Source organism: Pristiophorus japonicus, chromosome 8 (assembly GCF_044704955.1).
Source record: "Pristiophorus japonicus isolate sPriJap1 chromosome 8, sPriJap1.hap1, whole genome shotgun sequence".
NCBI lineage: Eukaryota > Metazoa > Chordata > Chondrichthyes > Pristiophoridae > Pristiophorus > Pristiophorus japonicus.
Window position 1 is genome coordinate 117,414,602 of NC_091984.1, and position 18,386 is coordinate 117,432,987.

Genomic DNA, 18,386 nt, shown 5'->3' on the forward strand with positions numbered 1-18,386 from the left:
CATGGGATTTTTGCATAGTGTATGAAAATAGCATACTGCACAGTTTGGTGTTCAGGTGCCCGTTGAATACTGAGGGAAGCACTGAGAACATAAGAAATAGGAGTAGGAGTCGGCCATACAGTGCCTTGAACTGATCTGATCATGGCCTCAACTCCACTTGCCCTGAGGCCAAAATTTTTCACATTAAATATTATTTCTTGTGTTTCTTGCGTTTTCATTGAATCAGGAAAATGACAGCACAGAGGGACTGTGCTGCTGTTAGCTCTTCAACCAGAGTTATGTAATCTCTTTACCTTGTCCTTTTCTCATAACCATTTATATTTTCCCTTTGCAAGATACGTATCTGATTTCCTTTTAAATGAGGTTATGGTCAAAGTTTCTGCCATTTTGCTGTAATGTAGCAGTGCACTAAAATGTCTTGATGCCTGTTCATCCTTTATCAATTTGTGATTCACACTGACTGTTCTAAAATTGAATTGCTTTTTCAGACACTGATTCTGATGCAGACGACCAATTGTCCATATCTTCAGTTACAAAACGCAAACATCCAGCAGGTGTTGCCAAGAGAACAGAGGTGAGAAGCGCTGTGGCCGAATGCTGTTGTGAAGTTCATGCAACTGCAGTAAGTGTTGCATCTAAATTCTGCAGTCGGGAACTCAACCCTTTTTTATAAACGCATTTGAATGATTTCATCAGCAAATGTATGGTACCATACAGTCCAGGAAGTTATAAAGCACTGGTTAGGCCTCAGCTGGAGTATTGTGACCAATTCTGGGCACCGTACTTTAGGGAGCATGACAAGGCCTTGAAGAGGGTGCAGAGGAGATTTACTAGAATGGTACCAGGGATGAGGGACTTCAGTTATGTGGAGAGACTGGAGAAGCTAGGATTGTTCTCCTTGGAACAGAGATTTGATAGTATTCAAATTGATGAAGGGTTTTAATATAGGGAGAAACTGATGTCTCTAGCCATTGGTTCAATAACCAAAGGGCACAGATTTAAGATACTTGCCGAAAGAACCAGGGGGCAAATCAGGCGAATTGTTTTTGCGCAGCGAGTTGTTATGATCTGGAATGCAGTGCCCGAAAGAAGATTCAAACTAAATTTCAAAAGGGAATTGGATAAATACTTGAAACATTTGCAGGGCTATGGGGGAGGAGCAGGGAAGTAGGACTAATTGGATACTTACTTCAAAAAGCTGGCACAGGCATAATGGGCCGAATGGCCTCCTATGCTGGATAATTGTGAATTCTAGGTCCTTTCCCTGTATTACATTGAGTTAGCTGTCATCCATCATAGAAGCAGCAGAGACACTATAGTAATCTCAGTGCCTCCAGGCTAGGGAGTGAGAAATTCTGCTTGTGATCACTATGCAGAGATCCACTGCCAGAAAGTGTATACACAGGGATCTCGTATGAGAACAGGATCAAGCCTGGATGGAGTTGTTCTGTCAATCAGTTAGCTTTTTGGCACTTGCTATTCAGGCTCGCACATGAAGAATAGTCACTTAGTCAAAGTACCAGAGAGCTGCTGGCAACTGTAGAATGATGCCCTTGAATGAAGGAGCAGAATTGGATGGGGCATATTGTAGCAGTTTAATCACATCACATTGACATTGATGAGTATTATACTATTAAGTGGGTTACGTGATTAATTGACCTAAATTGAAATGCGCGAGAACTCTGACATTGCTAATCCTTCATTGAATCATTACAAGCTATGCACTTGGCCAAGTAACTCCGAATAGAAAATAAAAAGGGAAACGTGAATTAAATGGAACCTGTGATTTTAGAATCGAAGATGTCGCTACATTTCTTGGCGAGCTACAGGACAAGTCCATCTTGGGCCAATGTGCTGTGGAGTTAGTGGATTAATAGCTTGGTCAACGCCACATCTGGTGCACGGACAGCAATACATTATGCAAATTAATGGAAATTGATCAGTCGGGCAGATCTTTTGCATATGATCACTGCTTAGCTAAATAGGTTAATTTGCATAAGAAATAGGAAATTTAGTCTTGTGCAATTAAGTATGTTAAGTGTGCAATTGAGTGGGACGTACTATATTTTGCAAACTCATTGCAGTACTGTACCATTTTTTTTGCCAAACATTAATATCGCCTTCATCAAATGTTCAAGGAAATGATTTAGGGGATATTTTGCTGAAATTTTACAAGAAAAAGTACCAACCGATCTTGTAAAGTCCTGTCCCCTCAGTACAGATTCACACGAGGCATATAGTGAAGTCAAGGTCACTCTGGACCTGCATCTTTATTTCACAGCTCTGGAATGCTGCACTTGCCTGAGACCTGTCCTGATATACCTGTCTCTTGCAAGTGCACCCCTGGTGGTAAAGTATGCTGGTGGTTACAGGTCATATCTTATTACAGTCATGTATAGCATGTTAGGATACAGTTATATATAATAATGTAAGATACATGACATCACCCTCCCCCAAGGTCTTATTGTCTTTATAGGTTCAGTCTCTCAGGTGGTCTACGCTCTCGCGTGGAGCGTCTGAGTTGTGGTTCAGTTGTTTGCCTTGGTGTCTGTTTTTCTTTTGGGTGTGGTTGCTGGTATCTCGCCTGGGCTGTCTGTTTCGATTGGTGTGATTGTTGTTGACTCGCCTGGGCTGTCTGTGGGATTGCCCTTTCCTCAGGTTGTTCCCTCTGTCTGTCCACCAGGTGTGATGCGAGTTCCACATTGTAGTCTGCCTCTAGTTCCGCAGTGTTGTTGGTAAATCTGCTTTTGACTTGGTCCACATGCCTCCGGCAGGTTTTGCCATTGTCCATTTGTACTACCAGTAGCCTGTTTCCTTCCTTGCCCGTTACTATCCCTGCAAGCCATTTGGGACCCCTGCCATAGTTTAGTACAAACACTTTGTCCCCTATCTCATTCCATCTCCCCCTCGAATTTCTGTCATGGTACTTCAGTCAGCTTACGGCGCTTTGCCTCAACGATTTCGTACATGTCTAGGAGGATTAATAAGAGCCTTGTTTTTAAAGTCCTTTTCATCAACAGTTGTGCGGGGGGAATCCCAGTCAGTGAGTGCGGACGAGATCTGCATGCCAGCAGCAGTCGCGACAGGCGACCCTGCAGCGTGGGACCTTGGATTTTAAGCATGCCTTGTTTAATGATTTGCACTGCTCTCTCTGCCTGGCCGTTGGAGGCCGGCTTGAATGGTGCCGTCTTGACGTGATTTATGCCGTGGTCAATTATAAAGTCTTGGAATTCTGCGCTGGTGAAGCACGGACCATTATCACTGACCAATATGTCAGGGATTCCGTGCGTGGCAAACATGGTTGCGAGGCTCTCCACAGTGGTGGATGTTGTGCTCAAGTTTAAAATGGTGCATTCGATCCACTTTGAAAATGCATCTACAACTACGAGGAACATTTTGCCCATGAATGGGCCCGCATAGTCTACGTGCACTCGCGACCACGCTTTGGTAGGCCAGGGCCAGGGCCTCAGTGGAGCCTCCCTGGGGGCATTGCTGAGTTGGGCAGAAATGGTGCACTTTCGGACGCAGAGCTCCAAGTCCGCGTCAATACCAGGCCACCAGACGTGGGATCTGGCTATGGCCTTCATGAGAACGATCCCCAGGTGCTCGCGGTAGAGCTCCCGGACAAATGCCTCTCTGCCTCGCAGAGGCATGACTACTCGGCTGCCCCACATCAGGCAGTCTGCTTGCAGTGATAGCTCATGCATGCGCCTGTGAAAGCGTTTTAATTCCTCAGGGCAGGCATCGCGAGCCTCTGCCCAGTCACCGGTTAGGACACATCCTTTTACTAAGGATAACGTGGGGTCGCCGGTCGTCCAGGCTCTGATTTGGCGAGCCATCATGGGCGAACCTGTAGACTCAAAGGCATTGATTGCCATGACTATCTCACATTCCTGTTCGTCAGACCCTTCCGTGGTCGCCAGGGGTAGCCTGCTGAGCGCGTCGGCACAGTTGTCTGTGCCTGGTCTGTGCCTTATGGTATAGTCGTAGGACGCCAGCACCGTTGAATTCGCGCCGAGGCATTGGCGTTTATTGCCTTGCTCTCAGATAGGAGGGACGTGAGGGGCTTGTGGTTGGTTTCTAACGCGAACTTGGCCCCGAAAAGGTATTGGTACATCTTTTTGACACCGTACATGCACGCGAGCGCCTCCTTCTCTACCATTCCGTATCCGCGCTCCGCCCACGAAAGTGACCTGGAGGCATAAGCTATGGGTTGTAATTTGCCCGCACTATTGACATGTTGCAAAACGCACCCGACCCCATACGCTGATGCATCGCGTGTGAGAACTAGCTTTTTACCTGGGTCAAAGAAAGTCAAAACACTGTTGGAACACAGAAGGTTGCGTGCCTTATTGAAGGCGCGTTCCTGGGCATCCCCCCAAAACCAATTGCACCCCTTCCTGAGTAGCACGTGGAGAGGCTCCAGCAGCATGCTTAAGTTCTGCATAAAGTTCCCAAAGTAATTGAGTAGCCCGAGAAAGGCGCACAGTTCTGAGACATTCCGGGGCCTGGGTGCCAGGCAAATTGCTTCTGTTTTGGCGGATTCCATCAGCAGCAATCCTTCTGCCCAAAAATTCAACCTCGGGTGCGAGCAACAGGCACTTGGATGTCTTGACTCGTAGGCCTACCCGATCCAACCGCTTTAGTACTTCCTCCAAATTACGGAGATGGGAGTCGGTGTCCCTGCCCGTGATAAGTATGTCGTCTTGAAATACAACCGTCCCCGGGATGGACTTGAGCAGACTCTCCATCTTGCGCTGGAATCTGGCAGCTGCCGACTTGATGCCGAATGGGCATCGATTGTACATGAAAAGGCCTCGATGTGTGTTGATGGTGGTGAGTAGCTTGGATTCCTTGGTCAATTCTTGCGTCATATACGCAGATGTGAGGTCTAATTTTGAGAAAAGTTTACCTCCAGCCAATGTGGCAAATAAGTCCTCTGCTTTGTGCAGCGGGTACTGGTCCTGTAGGGAGACTCTGTTTATGGTAGATTTGTAGTCCCCACAGATTCGTACGGATCCATCAGGCTTCATGACTGGGACGATGGGACTTGCCCAGTTGCTAAATTCCACAGGTGATATAATGCCTTCCCGCAGAAGCTTGTCTAGTTCGTGTTCAATCTTTTCCCTCATCACATAGGGTACAGCTCTGGCCTTGTGATGGACCGGTCTAGCATCCTGTGTGATGTAGATTTTGACTTTGGCCCCTTTGAAAGTGCCCACACCTGGCTGAAAGAGATGTTCAAATCGCTTTATAACTGTTGAGCAGGAGGTCCGTTCCTCTAATGACATGGCATGGACATCATCCTATTTCCAGTTTAGTTTTGCCAGCCAGCTTCTCCCCAGCAGTGCTGGGGGGTCTCCGGGGACAGTCCACAGGGGAAGTCGGTTTACTGTCCCTTTGTGTGTGACAGAGAGCATGGCGCTGCCGAGGACTGATACGATTTCTTTGGTATCGGTCCTTAGTGAGGTGTCGACCCTTGTGAGTTTTGGTCTGTCTCTTTTATGCGGCCACAGTTGTTCAAATTGTTGAGCGCCCATGAGAGATTGACTCGCTCCCGTATCCAGCTCCATGTTGACAGATATCCCGTTGAGTAGGAACCTCATCATTATAGGAGGCGTCCTGTTGTAGGAGCAGCGGCCATTTATCGTGTTGACCCGCTGTACACCGGTGTCCCGGGTACTGCCCCTACCATCTTCTGGTCCGCTTTCTGACAAATCTGATTCGTATACCAGCCGAGCTGCCATTTTTTTGCACATGTGGGCCAAATGCCCTGTATATTCACAATTTCTGCAAACAGCCTGCTGAAATCGACATCCCTTTGACGAGTGCCCACCCCCACACCTCCAGCACAGACCTGTTCCATTGTTCAAAGAGTTCCCAAAGAATGAGCTGCGTTTGGCTGATCTCTCTTGAGCTTCTCTTAGTTTGTAGTTGATTGCTCGCATTGTGGGTTGATGAGGTGTGAACGGCCGTTCCTGTGGCCCTTGATGGCCTCTGCCTGCTAACGAGAGCCTGTTCTCCTGGTTTTGTCTGTGTGTGGGGGTAGCAGCTTGATGGCTTCTGCCTGCTGTCGAGAGCCTGTTCTCCCAGTTTTGTCTGTGTGTGGGGGTAGCAGCTTGTTTTGTGCTGTGAACTTTTTCTTCCGATATTTCGTTAGTTGTCGTACCTGCATTGTAAATCAACCTCGTTTCTTCTTCCCCTGCCAAGAATGTCTGTGCAACCAGTGCTGTTGCCTCTAAGGTCAGGTTTTTGGTCTTTATGAGCTTTCGGAATATGCCTGCGTGGCCTATTCCTTCAATGAAAAAGTCTCTCAGCATTTCTCTCCTCAGTTCATCGGAGAACTCACATAAACTAGCCAACCTCCGAAGTTCCGCCACGAAATCGGGTATGCTCTGGCCCACACGGCGCCTGTAGTTATAGAACCTGTGTCTGGCCATGTGTAGGTTGCTCGCTGGCTTCAGGTGGTCTCTTACCAGTGTGCTCAATTCTTCAAACGACTTGCTTGCTGGTTTCTCGGGTGCCAACAGATCCTTCATTAAAGCGTATGTTTTCGAGCCACAGCTGGTCAAGAGATGGGCTCTTCTCTTGTCTGCCTTATCGTCGCCTAACCAGTCTTTGGTTACAAAGCTTTGCTGGAGCCTTTCTATAAAGTCCTTCCAATTGTCTCCCGCATTGTTCTTTTCATCTGATCCGTTGTTCGCCATTCTGTGGATTCTGTAATCCCGTAACCCGTCGCCACTGTAAAGTCCTGTCCCCTCAGTACAGATTCACACGAGGCATGTAGTGAAGTCAAGGTCACTCTGTACCTGCATCTTTATTTCTCAGCTCTGGAATGCTGCACTTGCCTGAGACCTGTCCTTATATACCTGTCTCTTGCAAGTGCACCCCTGGTGGTAAGGTATGCTGGTGGTTACAGGTCATATCTTATTACAGTCATGTATAGCATGTTAGGATACAGTTATATATAATAATGTAAGATACATGACAAATCTGTCATCCCAATACAAGTATTAGGGGCTCTTCTGAACTATTTGGAGGGAGAAAAAATGGATGACTGCATTCCTGATTGTTGTACTGTACATCAAACACTTGTACTGCATAAAAGTTTGGGGATTTATTTCACGGTATGTGAGTCTCTGTCTTATTCTACCAGAATTCTCTAAAGCACTTTGATGGAAAAGAACATTTGAAGAAGCTTCAGTTTCTTTTCATTAAGGTAAGGAGCAACAAAATGAGCCTTCTGTTTCTCTGGATTTTCGATGTACACTTCAGGCTTTGTGGAGGAATCTTGCGAGACTTTGGCGGCCAATAGCTAGACATTGGCTAAAGACTTTCTTGTACACCTATTCCTTCCTTAGTTCCAGCAATGTCAATTCTGTCTTGCTATTTTATGTATAAGCAGAATCTGTGAAAGTTGCTCCATCTATAAGTTCAAATGAAAATATGATTTTGATTTTTTTAAATGTTTCTCATCGATGCCTGATTCAGATGGATTTTTGCAAGACGACACTTGAAAAATGGATAGAAATTCACTCCCACACATGCAACAACTTCAAAAGCTGTTTGAAAATCGTCAAGGAGATGCTTCAAGGTTTGAGATACATACACAGTCAGGTACTTTGGCTTAATATTATACCGAAAACCATGTTAACATGGTATTTAAAAATGCTGTGATTATGGAATGGTAACTGTGTGTTCTTGCTGACAATTTCCTGGCAATCTTCCAGGCACACAGAGAGAGGCAGCACGTGAACTGAAGGTCTTTTTCAAGAGCAGTAGAAAGGAATTAAACTAAGGCCTTTCTCATTCACTTGCAGCAAATGGTTTCAGAGTATCTTTGACAGAATCAATACAGTGGTAGATAACAATGAATGATGGAGGGGAAGAGCAGTCCTTTTTTGAGGTTTCAATGCAATATTTGGGAATATATCTTGATTAGCTTTCTTACATTTTGTTGATTATTGACCCAGTGCTGATGAAGGAAGGGTGATATACGTCCACTTCAGGATGGTGTGTGACTTGGAGAGGAACCTGCAGGTGATGGTGTTCCATGAAGTTGCTGCTCTTGGCAGTCTCAGTGGCAGAGGTCTCGGGGCTTAGAGGTGCTGTTGAAATTAAGATTGATGGTTGCATCCTGTACATCGAACGTACTGCAGCCACTGTGTGTCAGTGGTGGAAGGGGTGGTTATTGAGTTCAGTGGCAGGGGCGTCGATCAAATAGACTGCTTTGGCCTGGATGGTGTTGAGCTTCTTGAATGTTGCTGCAGCTACACTCATTCAGGCAAGTGATGAATATTCCATCACAGTTCTGATTTGAAGCTCGTAGATGGTGGAGAAGGTTTGAGGGGTCAGCAGATGAACCATTTGTTGCTGAGTACCCAGCCTCTGCCATTTTCTTGTCGCCACAGTGTTGATGTGAATGGTCTAATTAAGCTTCTGGTCAATGGTGACCTCCAGGATGTTAACCTTGGGGTACTTACTGATGATAGATAGGAACAGGAGCAGGCCATTCAGGCCCTCGAATCTGTTCCACCATTCATTGAGATCATGGCTGATCTTTATCCTAACTCCATTTACCCGCATCGGCTTCATATCGCTTAATACCCTTGGCTAGCATTATCTATTGATCTCCAATTTAAAATTATTCATTGAGTTATCTACTGCCTTTTGTTGGAGATAGTTTTACACTTCTACTATCTTTTGCATGAAGAAGTGTTTCCTGACTTCTCTTCTGAATGACCTGGCTCTGATTTTATAGCAATGTCCCCTTGCCCTCGACTCCCCGACCAGCAGATAACGTTTCTCTGTATCTATTCTATCAATTACTTTCAAGATCCTAAAAAACTCTATCGAAGCACCCGTTAACCAGGGATTCCAGTGAATACAAGCCTAGTTTATGTAATTTCTCCAGAAAATGACATCAGAGTAAAACATGAGCGTAGGACAAAGGGACACGGGTTCACAGCAGTAAAAAAGCAAATTTAAGAAATTCTTCTTCACATATCAAATGATTAGCACATAGGATGGGCATCTGGGTAGCACAGTGGAGGCAAAATCTCTGGAATCATTGGCAAAATACTTGGATGCTCTGATGGGAGGCCTATAAGAATCTGGAAGGATGAGTTAAGATGGGCTGAATGACATTCCTCCTCCATATTCTAGTTATGTGCTGCATTGGACTGTGCCTGACTTGCTGTGCTGGTGTGTAATACATTGCTCTGCTTCTACACTACACCATGAAATATCAATCCCAACACAACCAGTTTGAATGCCTGCTTAAGCTTAGTGGTAGCACTCTTGTCTCTGAGAGAAAGTCATGAGTTCGAGCCTCACTCCAGAGACTTGATCATCTAATTTAGGGTGACATTCTCGTGCAGTACGGAGGGACTGTGGCACTGTCGGAGATGCCATCTTGTGGATAAGTCATTAAACAGAGGCCCGGTCTGCCCTCTTTAGTTGACGCTAAAGAGCCCGTGGCACTATTCAAAGAAGAGCAGGGGAGTTCTCCTGGTGTTGTGGCTATCATTCAGCCCTCAGCCAACACCACTAGTACAGATTATCTAGTCGTTTATCTCACTGCTGTTTGTGGGATCTTGCCGTGCGCAAAATGGCTGCCGCATTTGCCTACATAAATACAGTGACTACTTCAAAAGTACTGCATCGTTTGTACAGTACTTTGGGATGCCTTGGGCATGTGAAAAGTGCATGTCCTTTCATTTCCAATATATATAAACATGTAATTAAGTATCTAACGCCAGTCCTCATTTTAAAACTCTATTGGAGCTGTGATAGTGAGATTCTATTGGTAGAATATACAGTTGCTTTCAGATATATTTTGTGGGTTGAACACGACATGTATTTTCTTATTTCAAAAGGGTGTTATACATCGAGATCTGAAGCCTGGAAATATATTTATTGACCAATATGGAAGTGTGAAAATTGGAGATTTTGGTTTGTCCAGATTCTGTGCATCTCAGGTAATGTGTCTTGGTGTATGAGTATATTTAAAAGATTTACATTTCCACCCATTTGACTTGATTTTCATACGGTGCAACTATTCTGTCATGTTCCTTTTAGAAATTGTGGAACCTTTACAGTACATTTTGCTATTATAATTAAGGGTACAGCCCTTGAAGCATGAACATCTTGTACTGAACCGTGGTTCACTGATGCCTCCCATATACTGCAGATCTTGTGTCAATGCGGTGCTGTTTCCTGCACTGCAGTGATGCAAGATATACTGTATAAAACCGACAAGCCCTCATCAATACAATATACTGTATCCAATGAAGCTCATCTTTCGTTTAGGCACTTTACAGCCTTCTGGACTTAACATCGAATTCAGCAATTTCAGACCATAACCTCTGCCCATACTTTGTTCCCTTTCCTCCCTTTTTTTTACAGAAATGCACCCCCCCTTTTTATTTATTTTTTTCTCTCTGTTTCCCACGGCAGCTGGTAATTATTCCGCCATTCACACCTATCTCACCTTTTGTTTCCTAACTTGTGCCATTATCAGCTCAATTTAGCCCATCATCTCTTTTGTCTCTCAAATCTCTCCTGTCTTCCACCCTATCACAGACCTTCCCTTTTGTTCTTTCTTCCCCTCCCCTTTCAGTGCCCCCGCACTTCCTTAATAATCTGTTACATTTCGAACCGTTGCCAGTTCTGACGAAGGGTCATCGACCTGAATCGTTAACTCTGTTTCTCTCCACAGATGCTGCCTGACCTGCTGAGATTACCAGCATTTTCTGTTTTTATTTCAGATTCCAGCATCGGCAGAATTTTGCTTTTGTCTCATCGCTACAATGTTTGGTGTCACTTGTGCAAGCCTTTAGAAAGGTGGTCATGTACCACATTGATTGGAGTGGAACTGCAGCCATTGTGCAACTCCATCGTATAATTTTAGGAACTCAGGGCCTGAATTTGGTGAAGGCCCCCGCCCGCCCAAGTGCCACCCAAAGGACCGCTGATGGCTGGCGAGGTACCTGACGGGGTTTTCATCAAAAAGGTCCTTTAAAGGGCGGCGGGCAGCAAATGAGGGATTTACGCCGCCATTCTGGGCGGCAGCCAGCGGGAGATCCTAATCTTGGCGACAAAGGCACTTGTCGCCCAAGTGCCGCCGAGGATGGAGTCGGGCCCACGGAGGGTCGAAGACCTGCAAAGGAAAAGCATTAAAAAAAAACATTGGAATAACCATACAGGTAAGTCCCTGAAAAGAAAAAAAGAAAAAAATGTTTACTCACCTTTTTTTTTCCAGCTCTTCATACCTACCGTCGGGGATAGAACAGCCTCCTCGCAGCAGTCCACCCCTGTTCTGGTGCCGACTCCTGCCCGTTCTAATCTGGCATCTCGGTGGGCGGGAATCCACTTATGCCACTCGGCCATCCGCTGACGTCAGCGGGTGGTTCCCGACGGCTCTCCCCTCCCGCCCGCTCCAGACCAGATCGAAACTGGGCGGAACCCGAGGAGAAATGTCGGCGACAGTGGGCGGCAGTCGGCGGTGAGAGCATCAATTTCGGGCCCTCAAATTGAACAGAGCCGAGTTACCCTTTGTTCTATAATCTAGGTTCTAGTGGTTGAAATGAGTCAGCTAAGCCTTCAGTTGTGGCGAGTGATTGACCGGAAATTTCATGAGCAGTCAGAGGCCGATAATCAATAGAACACTGCACTCCCTCATGAAATGATGATGAGGTTGAGCAATATAACTGAGACTGCTCACTTATATTGCTGTTAGGAATATGGTCAATGTGCACTGGTACTGTTGTATTATCTCACTCCACAGCCTGCAATGTTTTGAGCCATTTAGATCAGAGTCCATCCACTAACTCCTACAAACTTACACGATCTGCAGTTTAATCAAGGAAACCTTCAGCGCTGAGCAATGGTCTGCAGAACATAAGTGAAGTTGGGTGAAAGAAGAGCTTGGTTATTTCAGTTGTCATGTATGTAGACCATGTATACTAACATAAGGTGTGCCACCAGAGGGCACTGCGGTGGGAGACCTGAGGATCACCTGCATAGGTTTGCAGGGCCCAGTATAAAAGGCTGCCCATCATGCATGTGCCTCACTCTGGAGTTACAATAAATGGGACTAAGGTCACAACAGCTCAAGTACAATACTAGACCTCGTGGAGTCATTCATAAGAGTATTAAAGACATAACAACTGGCGACGAGATTACGAACTTTCATGCAAAAATGACTAACGTTGGTGCATTAGAAAAGTTCTCAGAGGGTGAAGATTGGGAAGCCTTTATGGAGCAGCTCGACCAATATTTCGTAGCAAACGACCTGGTAGGTGATGATCTAGCCACACTGGCAGATAAGCGCAGAGCTATCCTGTTGACCAGTTGTGGGCCCACGGTCTATGGCCACGTCAGGGACTTGCTTGCACCAGAGAAAACAACAACCAAGTCATATGAGGAGCTGAAAGTGCCAATTCGGGACCAACTCAAACCAAAGGAGAGCATCCTCACGGCCAGGCATCGATTTTATACACGATTATTACGAAGATGTCCCGCAACGCATCAGCAAGGGATGCGCCGAATTCACACGTACTGCCAGCCTCCTGAGGCCGCCCCGAGGGCCAGGAAATCGCCAAGTACGCTGCCGGCCTCAGGAGGCTGGCAGGACCGTGTGAATTCGGCGCATCCCTTGCTGATGCGTTGCGGGACATCTTCGTAATTGGCATCGGTCATGTGGCCTTTCTTCACAGGCTACTGTCTGCCGAAACCACTGTCACTCTGCAAAAGGCCATCAGCATCAGCCGGGCGTTCATGACCTCAAGCTGCAGCTCCAAGCAGATGATGACTCACTCTCAGGATTCAAACTCGGCAAGTACTGTAAATAGAATGGCACCTTTCACAGGCAGCACTGTTGAACGTGAATCTGCCCAGGGCAAAGTGTACAGGCCCCCGAGTCTTTTAACTCAGAGTCCGCCGAGGGGTGCAAAAGTAAGTCGAGTAGCACCATGCTGGCGTTGCGAAGGTAATCACAGGGCTCATCAGTGTCGGTTCAGAGACTATGGGCCCAAATTTCCCCATGAGATGCACCGTTTTTTTTGGTGTAACTTGATTTTTCTGGTGTATCTTTTAAGTTGTAAATATGGCCATTTAATTTGCACCAGTGTAAGTGAGTTAGTTAGGTTTTTTGTTAGGTCAGTGTTTTTTTCAAAAAGGGGTGTTCCCAGCCACTTAAACCATTTATGCCAATTTGGCCAGAAAAAAGTTGTACTAAACTAACTTAGGGCAGCGTATGTGTTCACTTTTGTCCGCACAGAAAGACCTTACTTACAGTTAAGGAATCAGTGCAAGTAACTACTTTTCAAGCAGCACCAAGCACCAAACAAAGCACATGATCAGCCATGATCTTATTGAATGGTGGTGCAGGCTCAAAGGGCCGAATGGCCTACTCCTGCACCTGTTTTCTATGTTTTTTCTATGTTTTCAAAAAGTAATAAGCAATTAATTAACAAATAAAATAGAAGCAATCCTGCACCTAAAGCACCAAGACCAAAGTAATAAACAATCAATAAATAAAAAATAAAAAAACAGAAGGAACCCTGCACATAAACAACATTTCAAGCACCACCAAGCACCAAACAAAGCACAAGCAGTAATAACCATTCAATAAAAACTAAAGAACTGAGGTAAATAATTAAATTAACAAAATTAACAAATAAAGAGCTGAAGTAAATCCTACCTTCGGCCTGGGATAGGGGAGGGAGAACGCGGCTGCCGCCCCACCGACTTTCAACCCTTTTCAGGCGGAATTTTTTCCCTTTTTGCCCATTTTCCATTTTTCCCTTTTTGCCCACTGACATCTTCAAAGAGCTTCACACATAAATTATTTGTAATACAACCTAACTGCATGTTGCTGGTTATTTATTGATACACAGGATGGGATGTAGGTTAAGCACATGGCTGTCATTGTATATGTGCTTCTTTAACATGACACGACCACCACCCAACCAAACGAACACAAAGCCAGCCCAGCATGGCAAGCGATGTCGCTACACGACAAGCTATGCTCAGTCCAAACCATTAGACTGCAGCCAAAGATGACCAACCTCTGCCCCCTCTCTCGCCCCGATCAAAACTCAGTCGCACCAACCTGTTTCTTGCAGCCCTCAGCGGCCGGCCTGTGCGGCAGGCCATTCGGCCTGGGATAGGGGCTGGACGCATTCTGCAGGCATCATCATCACTAACATGGGACGGAGCTACTGCACATGCGCGATCGCTCTACTGCGCATATGCGTAGCTGCCGGCACTGTTTTCAATGCAGGGCTGTAGCTCCGCCCCCCACTCCACGAGGAGCATCGCGCCAGGAGGTACACACAGCAGAGCGGCCAGAATCGTGAGTAAGTTTTTCGGCGCCGTTTCCAGCGCACAAAGTCGGCGCATCTCGGGAGAGTGTGCCGAAAAAAGGGGTTGGGGAAATTTGGGCCCTATGTGTGCAAAGGCTGCAGCACAAAGAGCCACCTCCAGCTGTGACTCACCATGTGGAAGAGGAGTCAGCAGATGGCTGTGAATCCAGCACGGATTACGAGGCGATGGCTAGAAAAGCAACTGAGTCCCAGGACGAAGTGTATGGAGTATATACCTGCACCACAGATTGCCCTCCAGTGATAATGGAAGTCGAGATAAATGGCGTTCCAGTCTTCATGGAAGTGGACACGGGGGCGAGTCAGTCAGTAATGAGCCAGGAAGCCTTTGAGAGGTTATGGAACGATCAAGCTGAACGACCCAAACTGGTCTCGGTTCAGGGAAAGGAACTGATATCAGTTGGTGGTAAGTGTATCCCATGATGGCGCGGTGCACAATTTACCATTGTGGATTGTTTCAGGTGATGGACCAATCCTACTTGGAAGAAGATGGATAGGGAAGATTCATTGGAACTGCGAAGACTTCATCCCTCCAGCGATCGACATCCCCCGTGCTCAGAGGCAAGCCCCTACCATCGGTTGGACCAGGCACCGGAGAGCAAATCTGCACAGCCCCCGAGGCACAGACCGCTCATCACGACTGTGTGGCGATGATCCGGCCGAGACGACCTGAACGCACCTTCACGGTTTCAATGGCAGGACACCTGGGGAGGAAGATTGGATCCGAGGATGCCTTCCAAGCTTCAGTGGCAGAATCTCTGTGAAAGAAGATCGCGGCAGTCAACATCATGGACAGGGAAAAGATGGCATCCAAACCACGAGGTGGCGCTAATGGAGCAACGACACGTAGTTCCACGCAAGGAAGACGATTGGGGTAAAAGTAGTAAGGCCATTTTAAACGAGGCCAGCAACCCGCCATTTTTGAATGAACTGCTTGAAATTGGTAACCAATGCAAAAGTCCAGCTGTAACGAGCAAAATGTTGTTGAACGATGTTGGGTGCAAATTGTAATCAGCCAATGTAGCGGGCGAACATCTAGCGGTCGTATACAGGTCCAGCGAGCTACCCAATGCTGTAGCCTGCACCCCCGGTACCAGAACGATTCATCATAAAGTGTCCCCACAGCTGACAGAAGTAGACAAGCAGCAGAGTAAACGATCCCCGGAGAGGAGAGGCACCGGTAGTAATACCCTGCCTCAGATCGGTTTAACATTGCAGGCACCCGATGGCATGAACCGTCACGGGCCAGAAACAGTAAACTGCACCTATGCTCGCAGTCGGCTACCGTCGCCCACCACCCGGGTGGAAAGAGCGGAGCCCACAAACCCACTCGTCACCATGGCAATGCCCAAGAGCGAAGGGTCACCCACAATGGCTCCTCCGAATGGGACCTGGACCAGCCAGGATCCCAAACTAGAGAGTGCTCACAACGGTGCCCTCAGGGAAAGCGAGTCAGCAGTCCCCTGCGAACTGCTAGACAAGACAAGGCAACCCCACCGTCGCTTAGACGAAACGCTCACTCGCTCAGACTGCTTCCCAGCGAGCAGCAGCGACACTGTGCAGACGAAAAGGACAGGGAGGTCACAGACACATCAGCTGTCTTTGGACCTGCCTGACACTAGGAGTAACGGCAAGAGCCCTGAGCTCCGGCAACTCGAGCAAAATGAGCTCACCTCGCCCACAGACCCACTAGCATGGGGCACTGCGCCGCCACCAGACGACCCGGATCTCATCCGGCCGTGCTGGAACTAGACTGTCCTTGTGTACCTGTACTGATATACCTGCACTGATCATGTAAATGTACCTCACAAAAAGAAACACAACTGTAATCCACCCAACAAATGTATCAAGATGTAAATGTAAAACCCATGTGATGAACTTGAATGCAACTTGCATGTAACGGGCCATTAGCCTGATCTCTGTGTGGGGGGGAGAATGGAGTAGTCATGGACTCACAACCAGAAACCACGGGGACCTCCACTGGCAACAAATCTCACCACCAACCCACCCAAGCTAGAAGTGACTCTTCAATGGTCAACCAGGAAAAGCAAAGCCCAGGTCACCATCAATGTACGAGTCAATTTGCATTAAAGACTTGGGGGGGGGGAAGTGATGTCATGTATGTAGACCATGAATACTAACTGTATAGTCACATAAGGGCCCTGCGGTGGGAGTCCTGAGGGTCACCTGCATAGGTGTGCAGAGCCCAGTATAAAAGGCTGCTCACCATGCGTGTGCTTCTGGAGTTACAATAAATGGGACTAAGGTCACAACAGCTCAAGTACAATACTAGACCTTGTGGAGTCATTCATAAGGGTATTAAAGACATAACATCAGTGTTATTTTCTTTGTGCACAAACGGAATTGTTGATTAGAATTCATTGTGTTCCATGTTTCAGGGATGCGCAGAACACAAAGCTTTCACCCGTAAGAACGAAATGGATGTACAAATCGAGCTGAGTGCAGGTGATGTGTGAAATCTGTCGCTGTTCATTTGTTTGTAAAAATAACCAGGGCTAGGTACGAGGGAGCAGACTGGGAGGCCCGTCGGCCTGGGATAGGGGCAGGGATTGGCACCGGCATCCGGGAGGGGGTGGCTGTGGGGACTTTAATAATTGGAGGTAAATTGCTGCAATGTACTTTAATGTGTTTTTAAGTTGCTGCAATGTGTTTTAATGTGTCGCGAGCTGGCTGTATCTTTGCAGCCTCAGCCCGCATTGTGTCCCTGGTGACAGTGGCAATCCGATCTTTTTGGCGCAGATCAAGACTCCACCCCCAAAACTAAAGGACAGGTTAGGCCACGCCAAAATGAAGAAATCAAACGGGGAAACTTGGAACTTTTTTTTTGGCGTACTTGGGCCCCCAAAAAACGGGCATAACTCTTCAAGTACACCAAAAAAAAGCTTTGGGGAAAATTGAGCCCTTCATTTCTAGAAGCTTACCTTTGATGAATCCTGTAAAATCTGGTGTATAAGGCGCTCCTGTGTATTTAGAGACGAAAGTCGGTGGTGACTTGTATGCAACATATAAATAGAAAGTTTACTAATTCAGTATAAAATATTCACATTTTATTTAGACTTGTATGTTAAGTTTTGCACTAGTACAGCAAACTATATTTAAGGCTAAAAAATATTCTCAAATATGGTATATTTTTTCACATACAATATAAAAGTTGGAATGCTTGGATTATATAACTGCGGATTATGTTTCATTGATCACACTAAATCTATTTCTACATAAAAGATATTTTAGATACCATACAATCCAAATTGTATCATTTGCCTCATTGCAACCCTTAATAATGCTTTCTTCATTAGGCAGTGAGAAACTCACAGCGAACATTGGAACACATGGGTACCTGGCTCCAGAAGTCAGAACAAACCAGCACAAAGCCATGTATGACTCGGTATGTACTTTCTATGTGTACGTTCCATCTGCATTGTTTCATAGACGTGTTCCTTTACAGGTGTCACAATGGGGGTTGAACTTGAAAACCCAGTCTTGACTGTCATTTTTAACAATCGTTATTACTTCCCTGTGTTGAGTTCTGCAAGGTTTTGCTTGGGCGGGGGAGGGGGTCATTTTAACCTAACCCGTCCAGCAGGAAACTGATGGGATTGGATCAGTGGTCTGTTTTAGACATTGTCCAATTTTACACTCCATTGACTTCATTGGGAAATATAATCGAGCGGGTTGTTAAATGGTTAACTGATCTGATCCCATTAGTTTCCTGTCGGGCGTGTTGGCTTAAAATTACCCCCGAGGTTTCTAAAATTGTACCACTCTTTTGAAGAGTAGGGTTGAGACCCCATTATCTAGTATTAGGCAGTCCCTCGTATCGAAGATGACCTGCTTCCACACCAAAAAGGGATGAGTTCACCGGTGTTTCAATGAGGGATCTGACATTCTAGGTCCCGAACTACATTCTGAAGAATGGAAGATGCCTGTGCGTGGATTCTTTTAACATGGGGTGGCCATTGCACAATTGTACAAGCTCCG

The 18,386-nt window shown here is 46.4% G+C and overlaps 1 protein-coding gene across 4 annotated transcripts in view; it reads left to right on the plus strand.

Moving 5' to 3' along the window:
• The window catches only part of LOC139268154 (eIF-2-alpha kinase GCN2-like), a 126,567-nt gene that overhangs the window by 39,414 nt on the left and 68,767 nt on the right, over positions 1-18,386 (plus strand). For 3 of the 4 annotated variants that reach the window (XM_070886194.1, XM_070886193.1, XM_070886196.1), the window contains exons 4-9: positions 489-622; positions 7,157-7,219; positions 7,492-7,617; positions 9,879-9,980; positions 16,787-16,853; positions 17,705-17,793. In XM_070886194.1, the coding sequence (XP_070742295.1) occupies positions 489-622; positions 7,157-7,219; positions 7,492-7,617; positions 9,879-9,980; positions 16,787-16,853; positions 17,705-17,793 (581 nt within the window). The remainder of the gene's footprint in view (positions 1-488; positions 623-7,156; positions 7,220-7,491; positions 7,618-9,878; positions 9,981-16,786; positions 16,854-17,704; positions 17,794-18,386) is intronic. The other variant, XM_070886197.1, reaches the window with a different exon arrangement.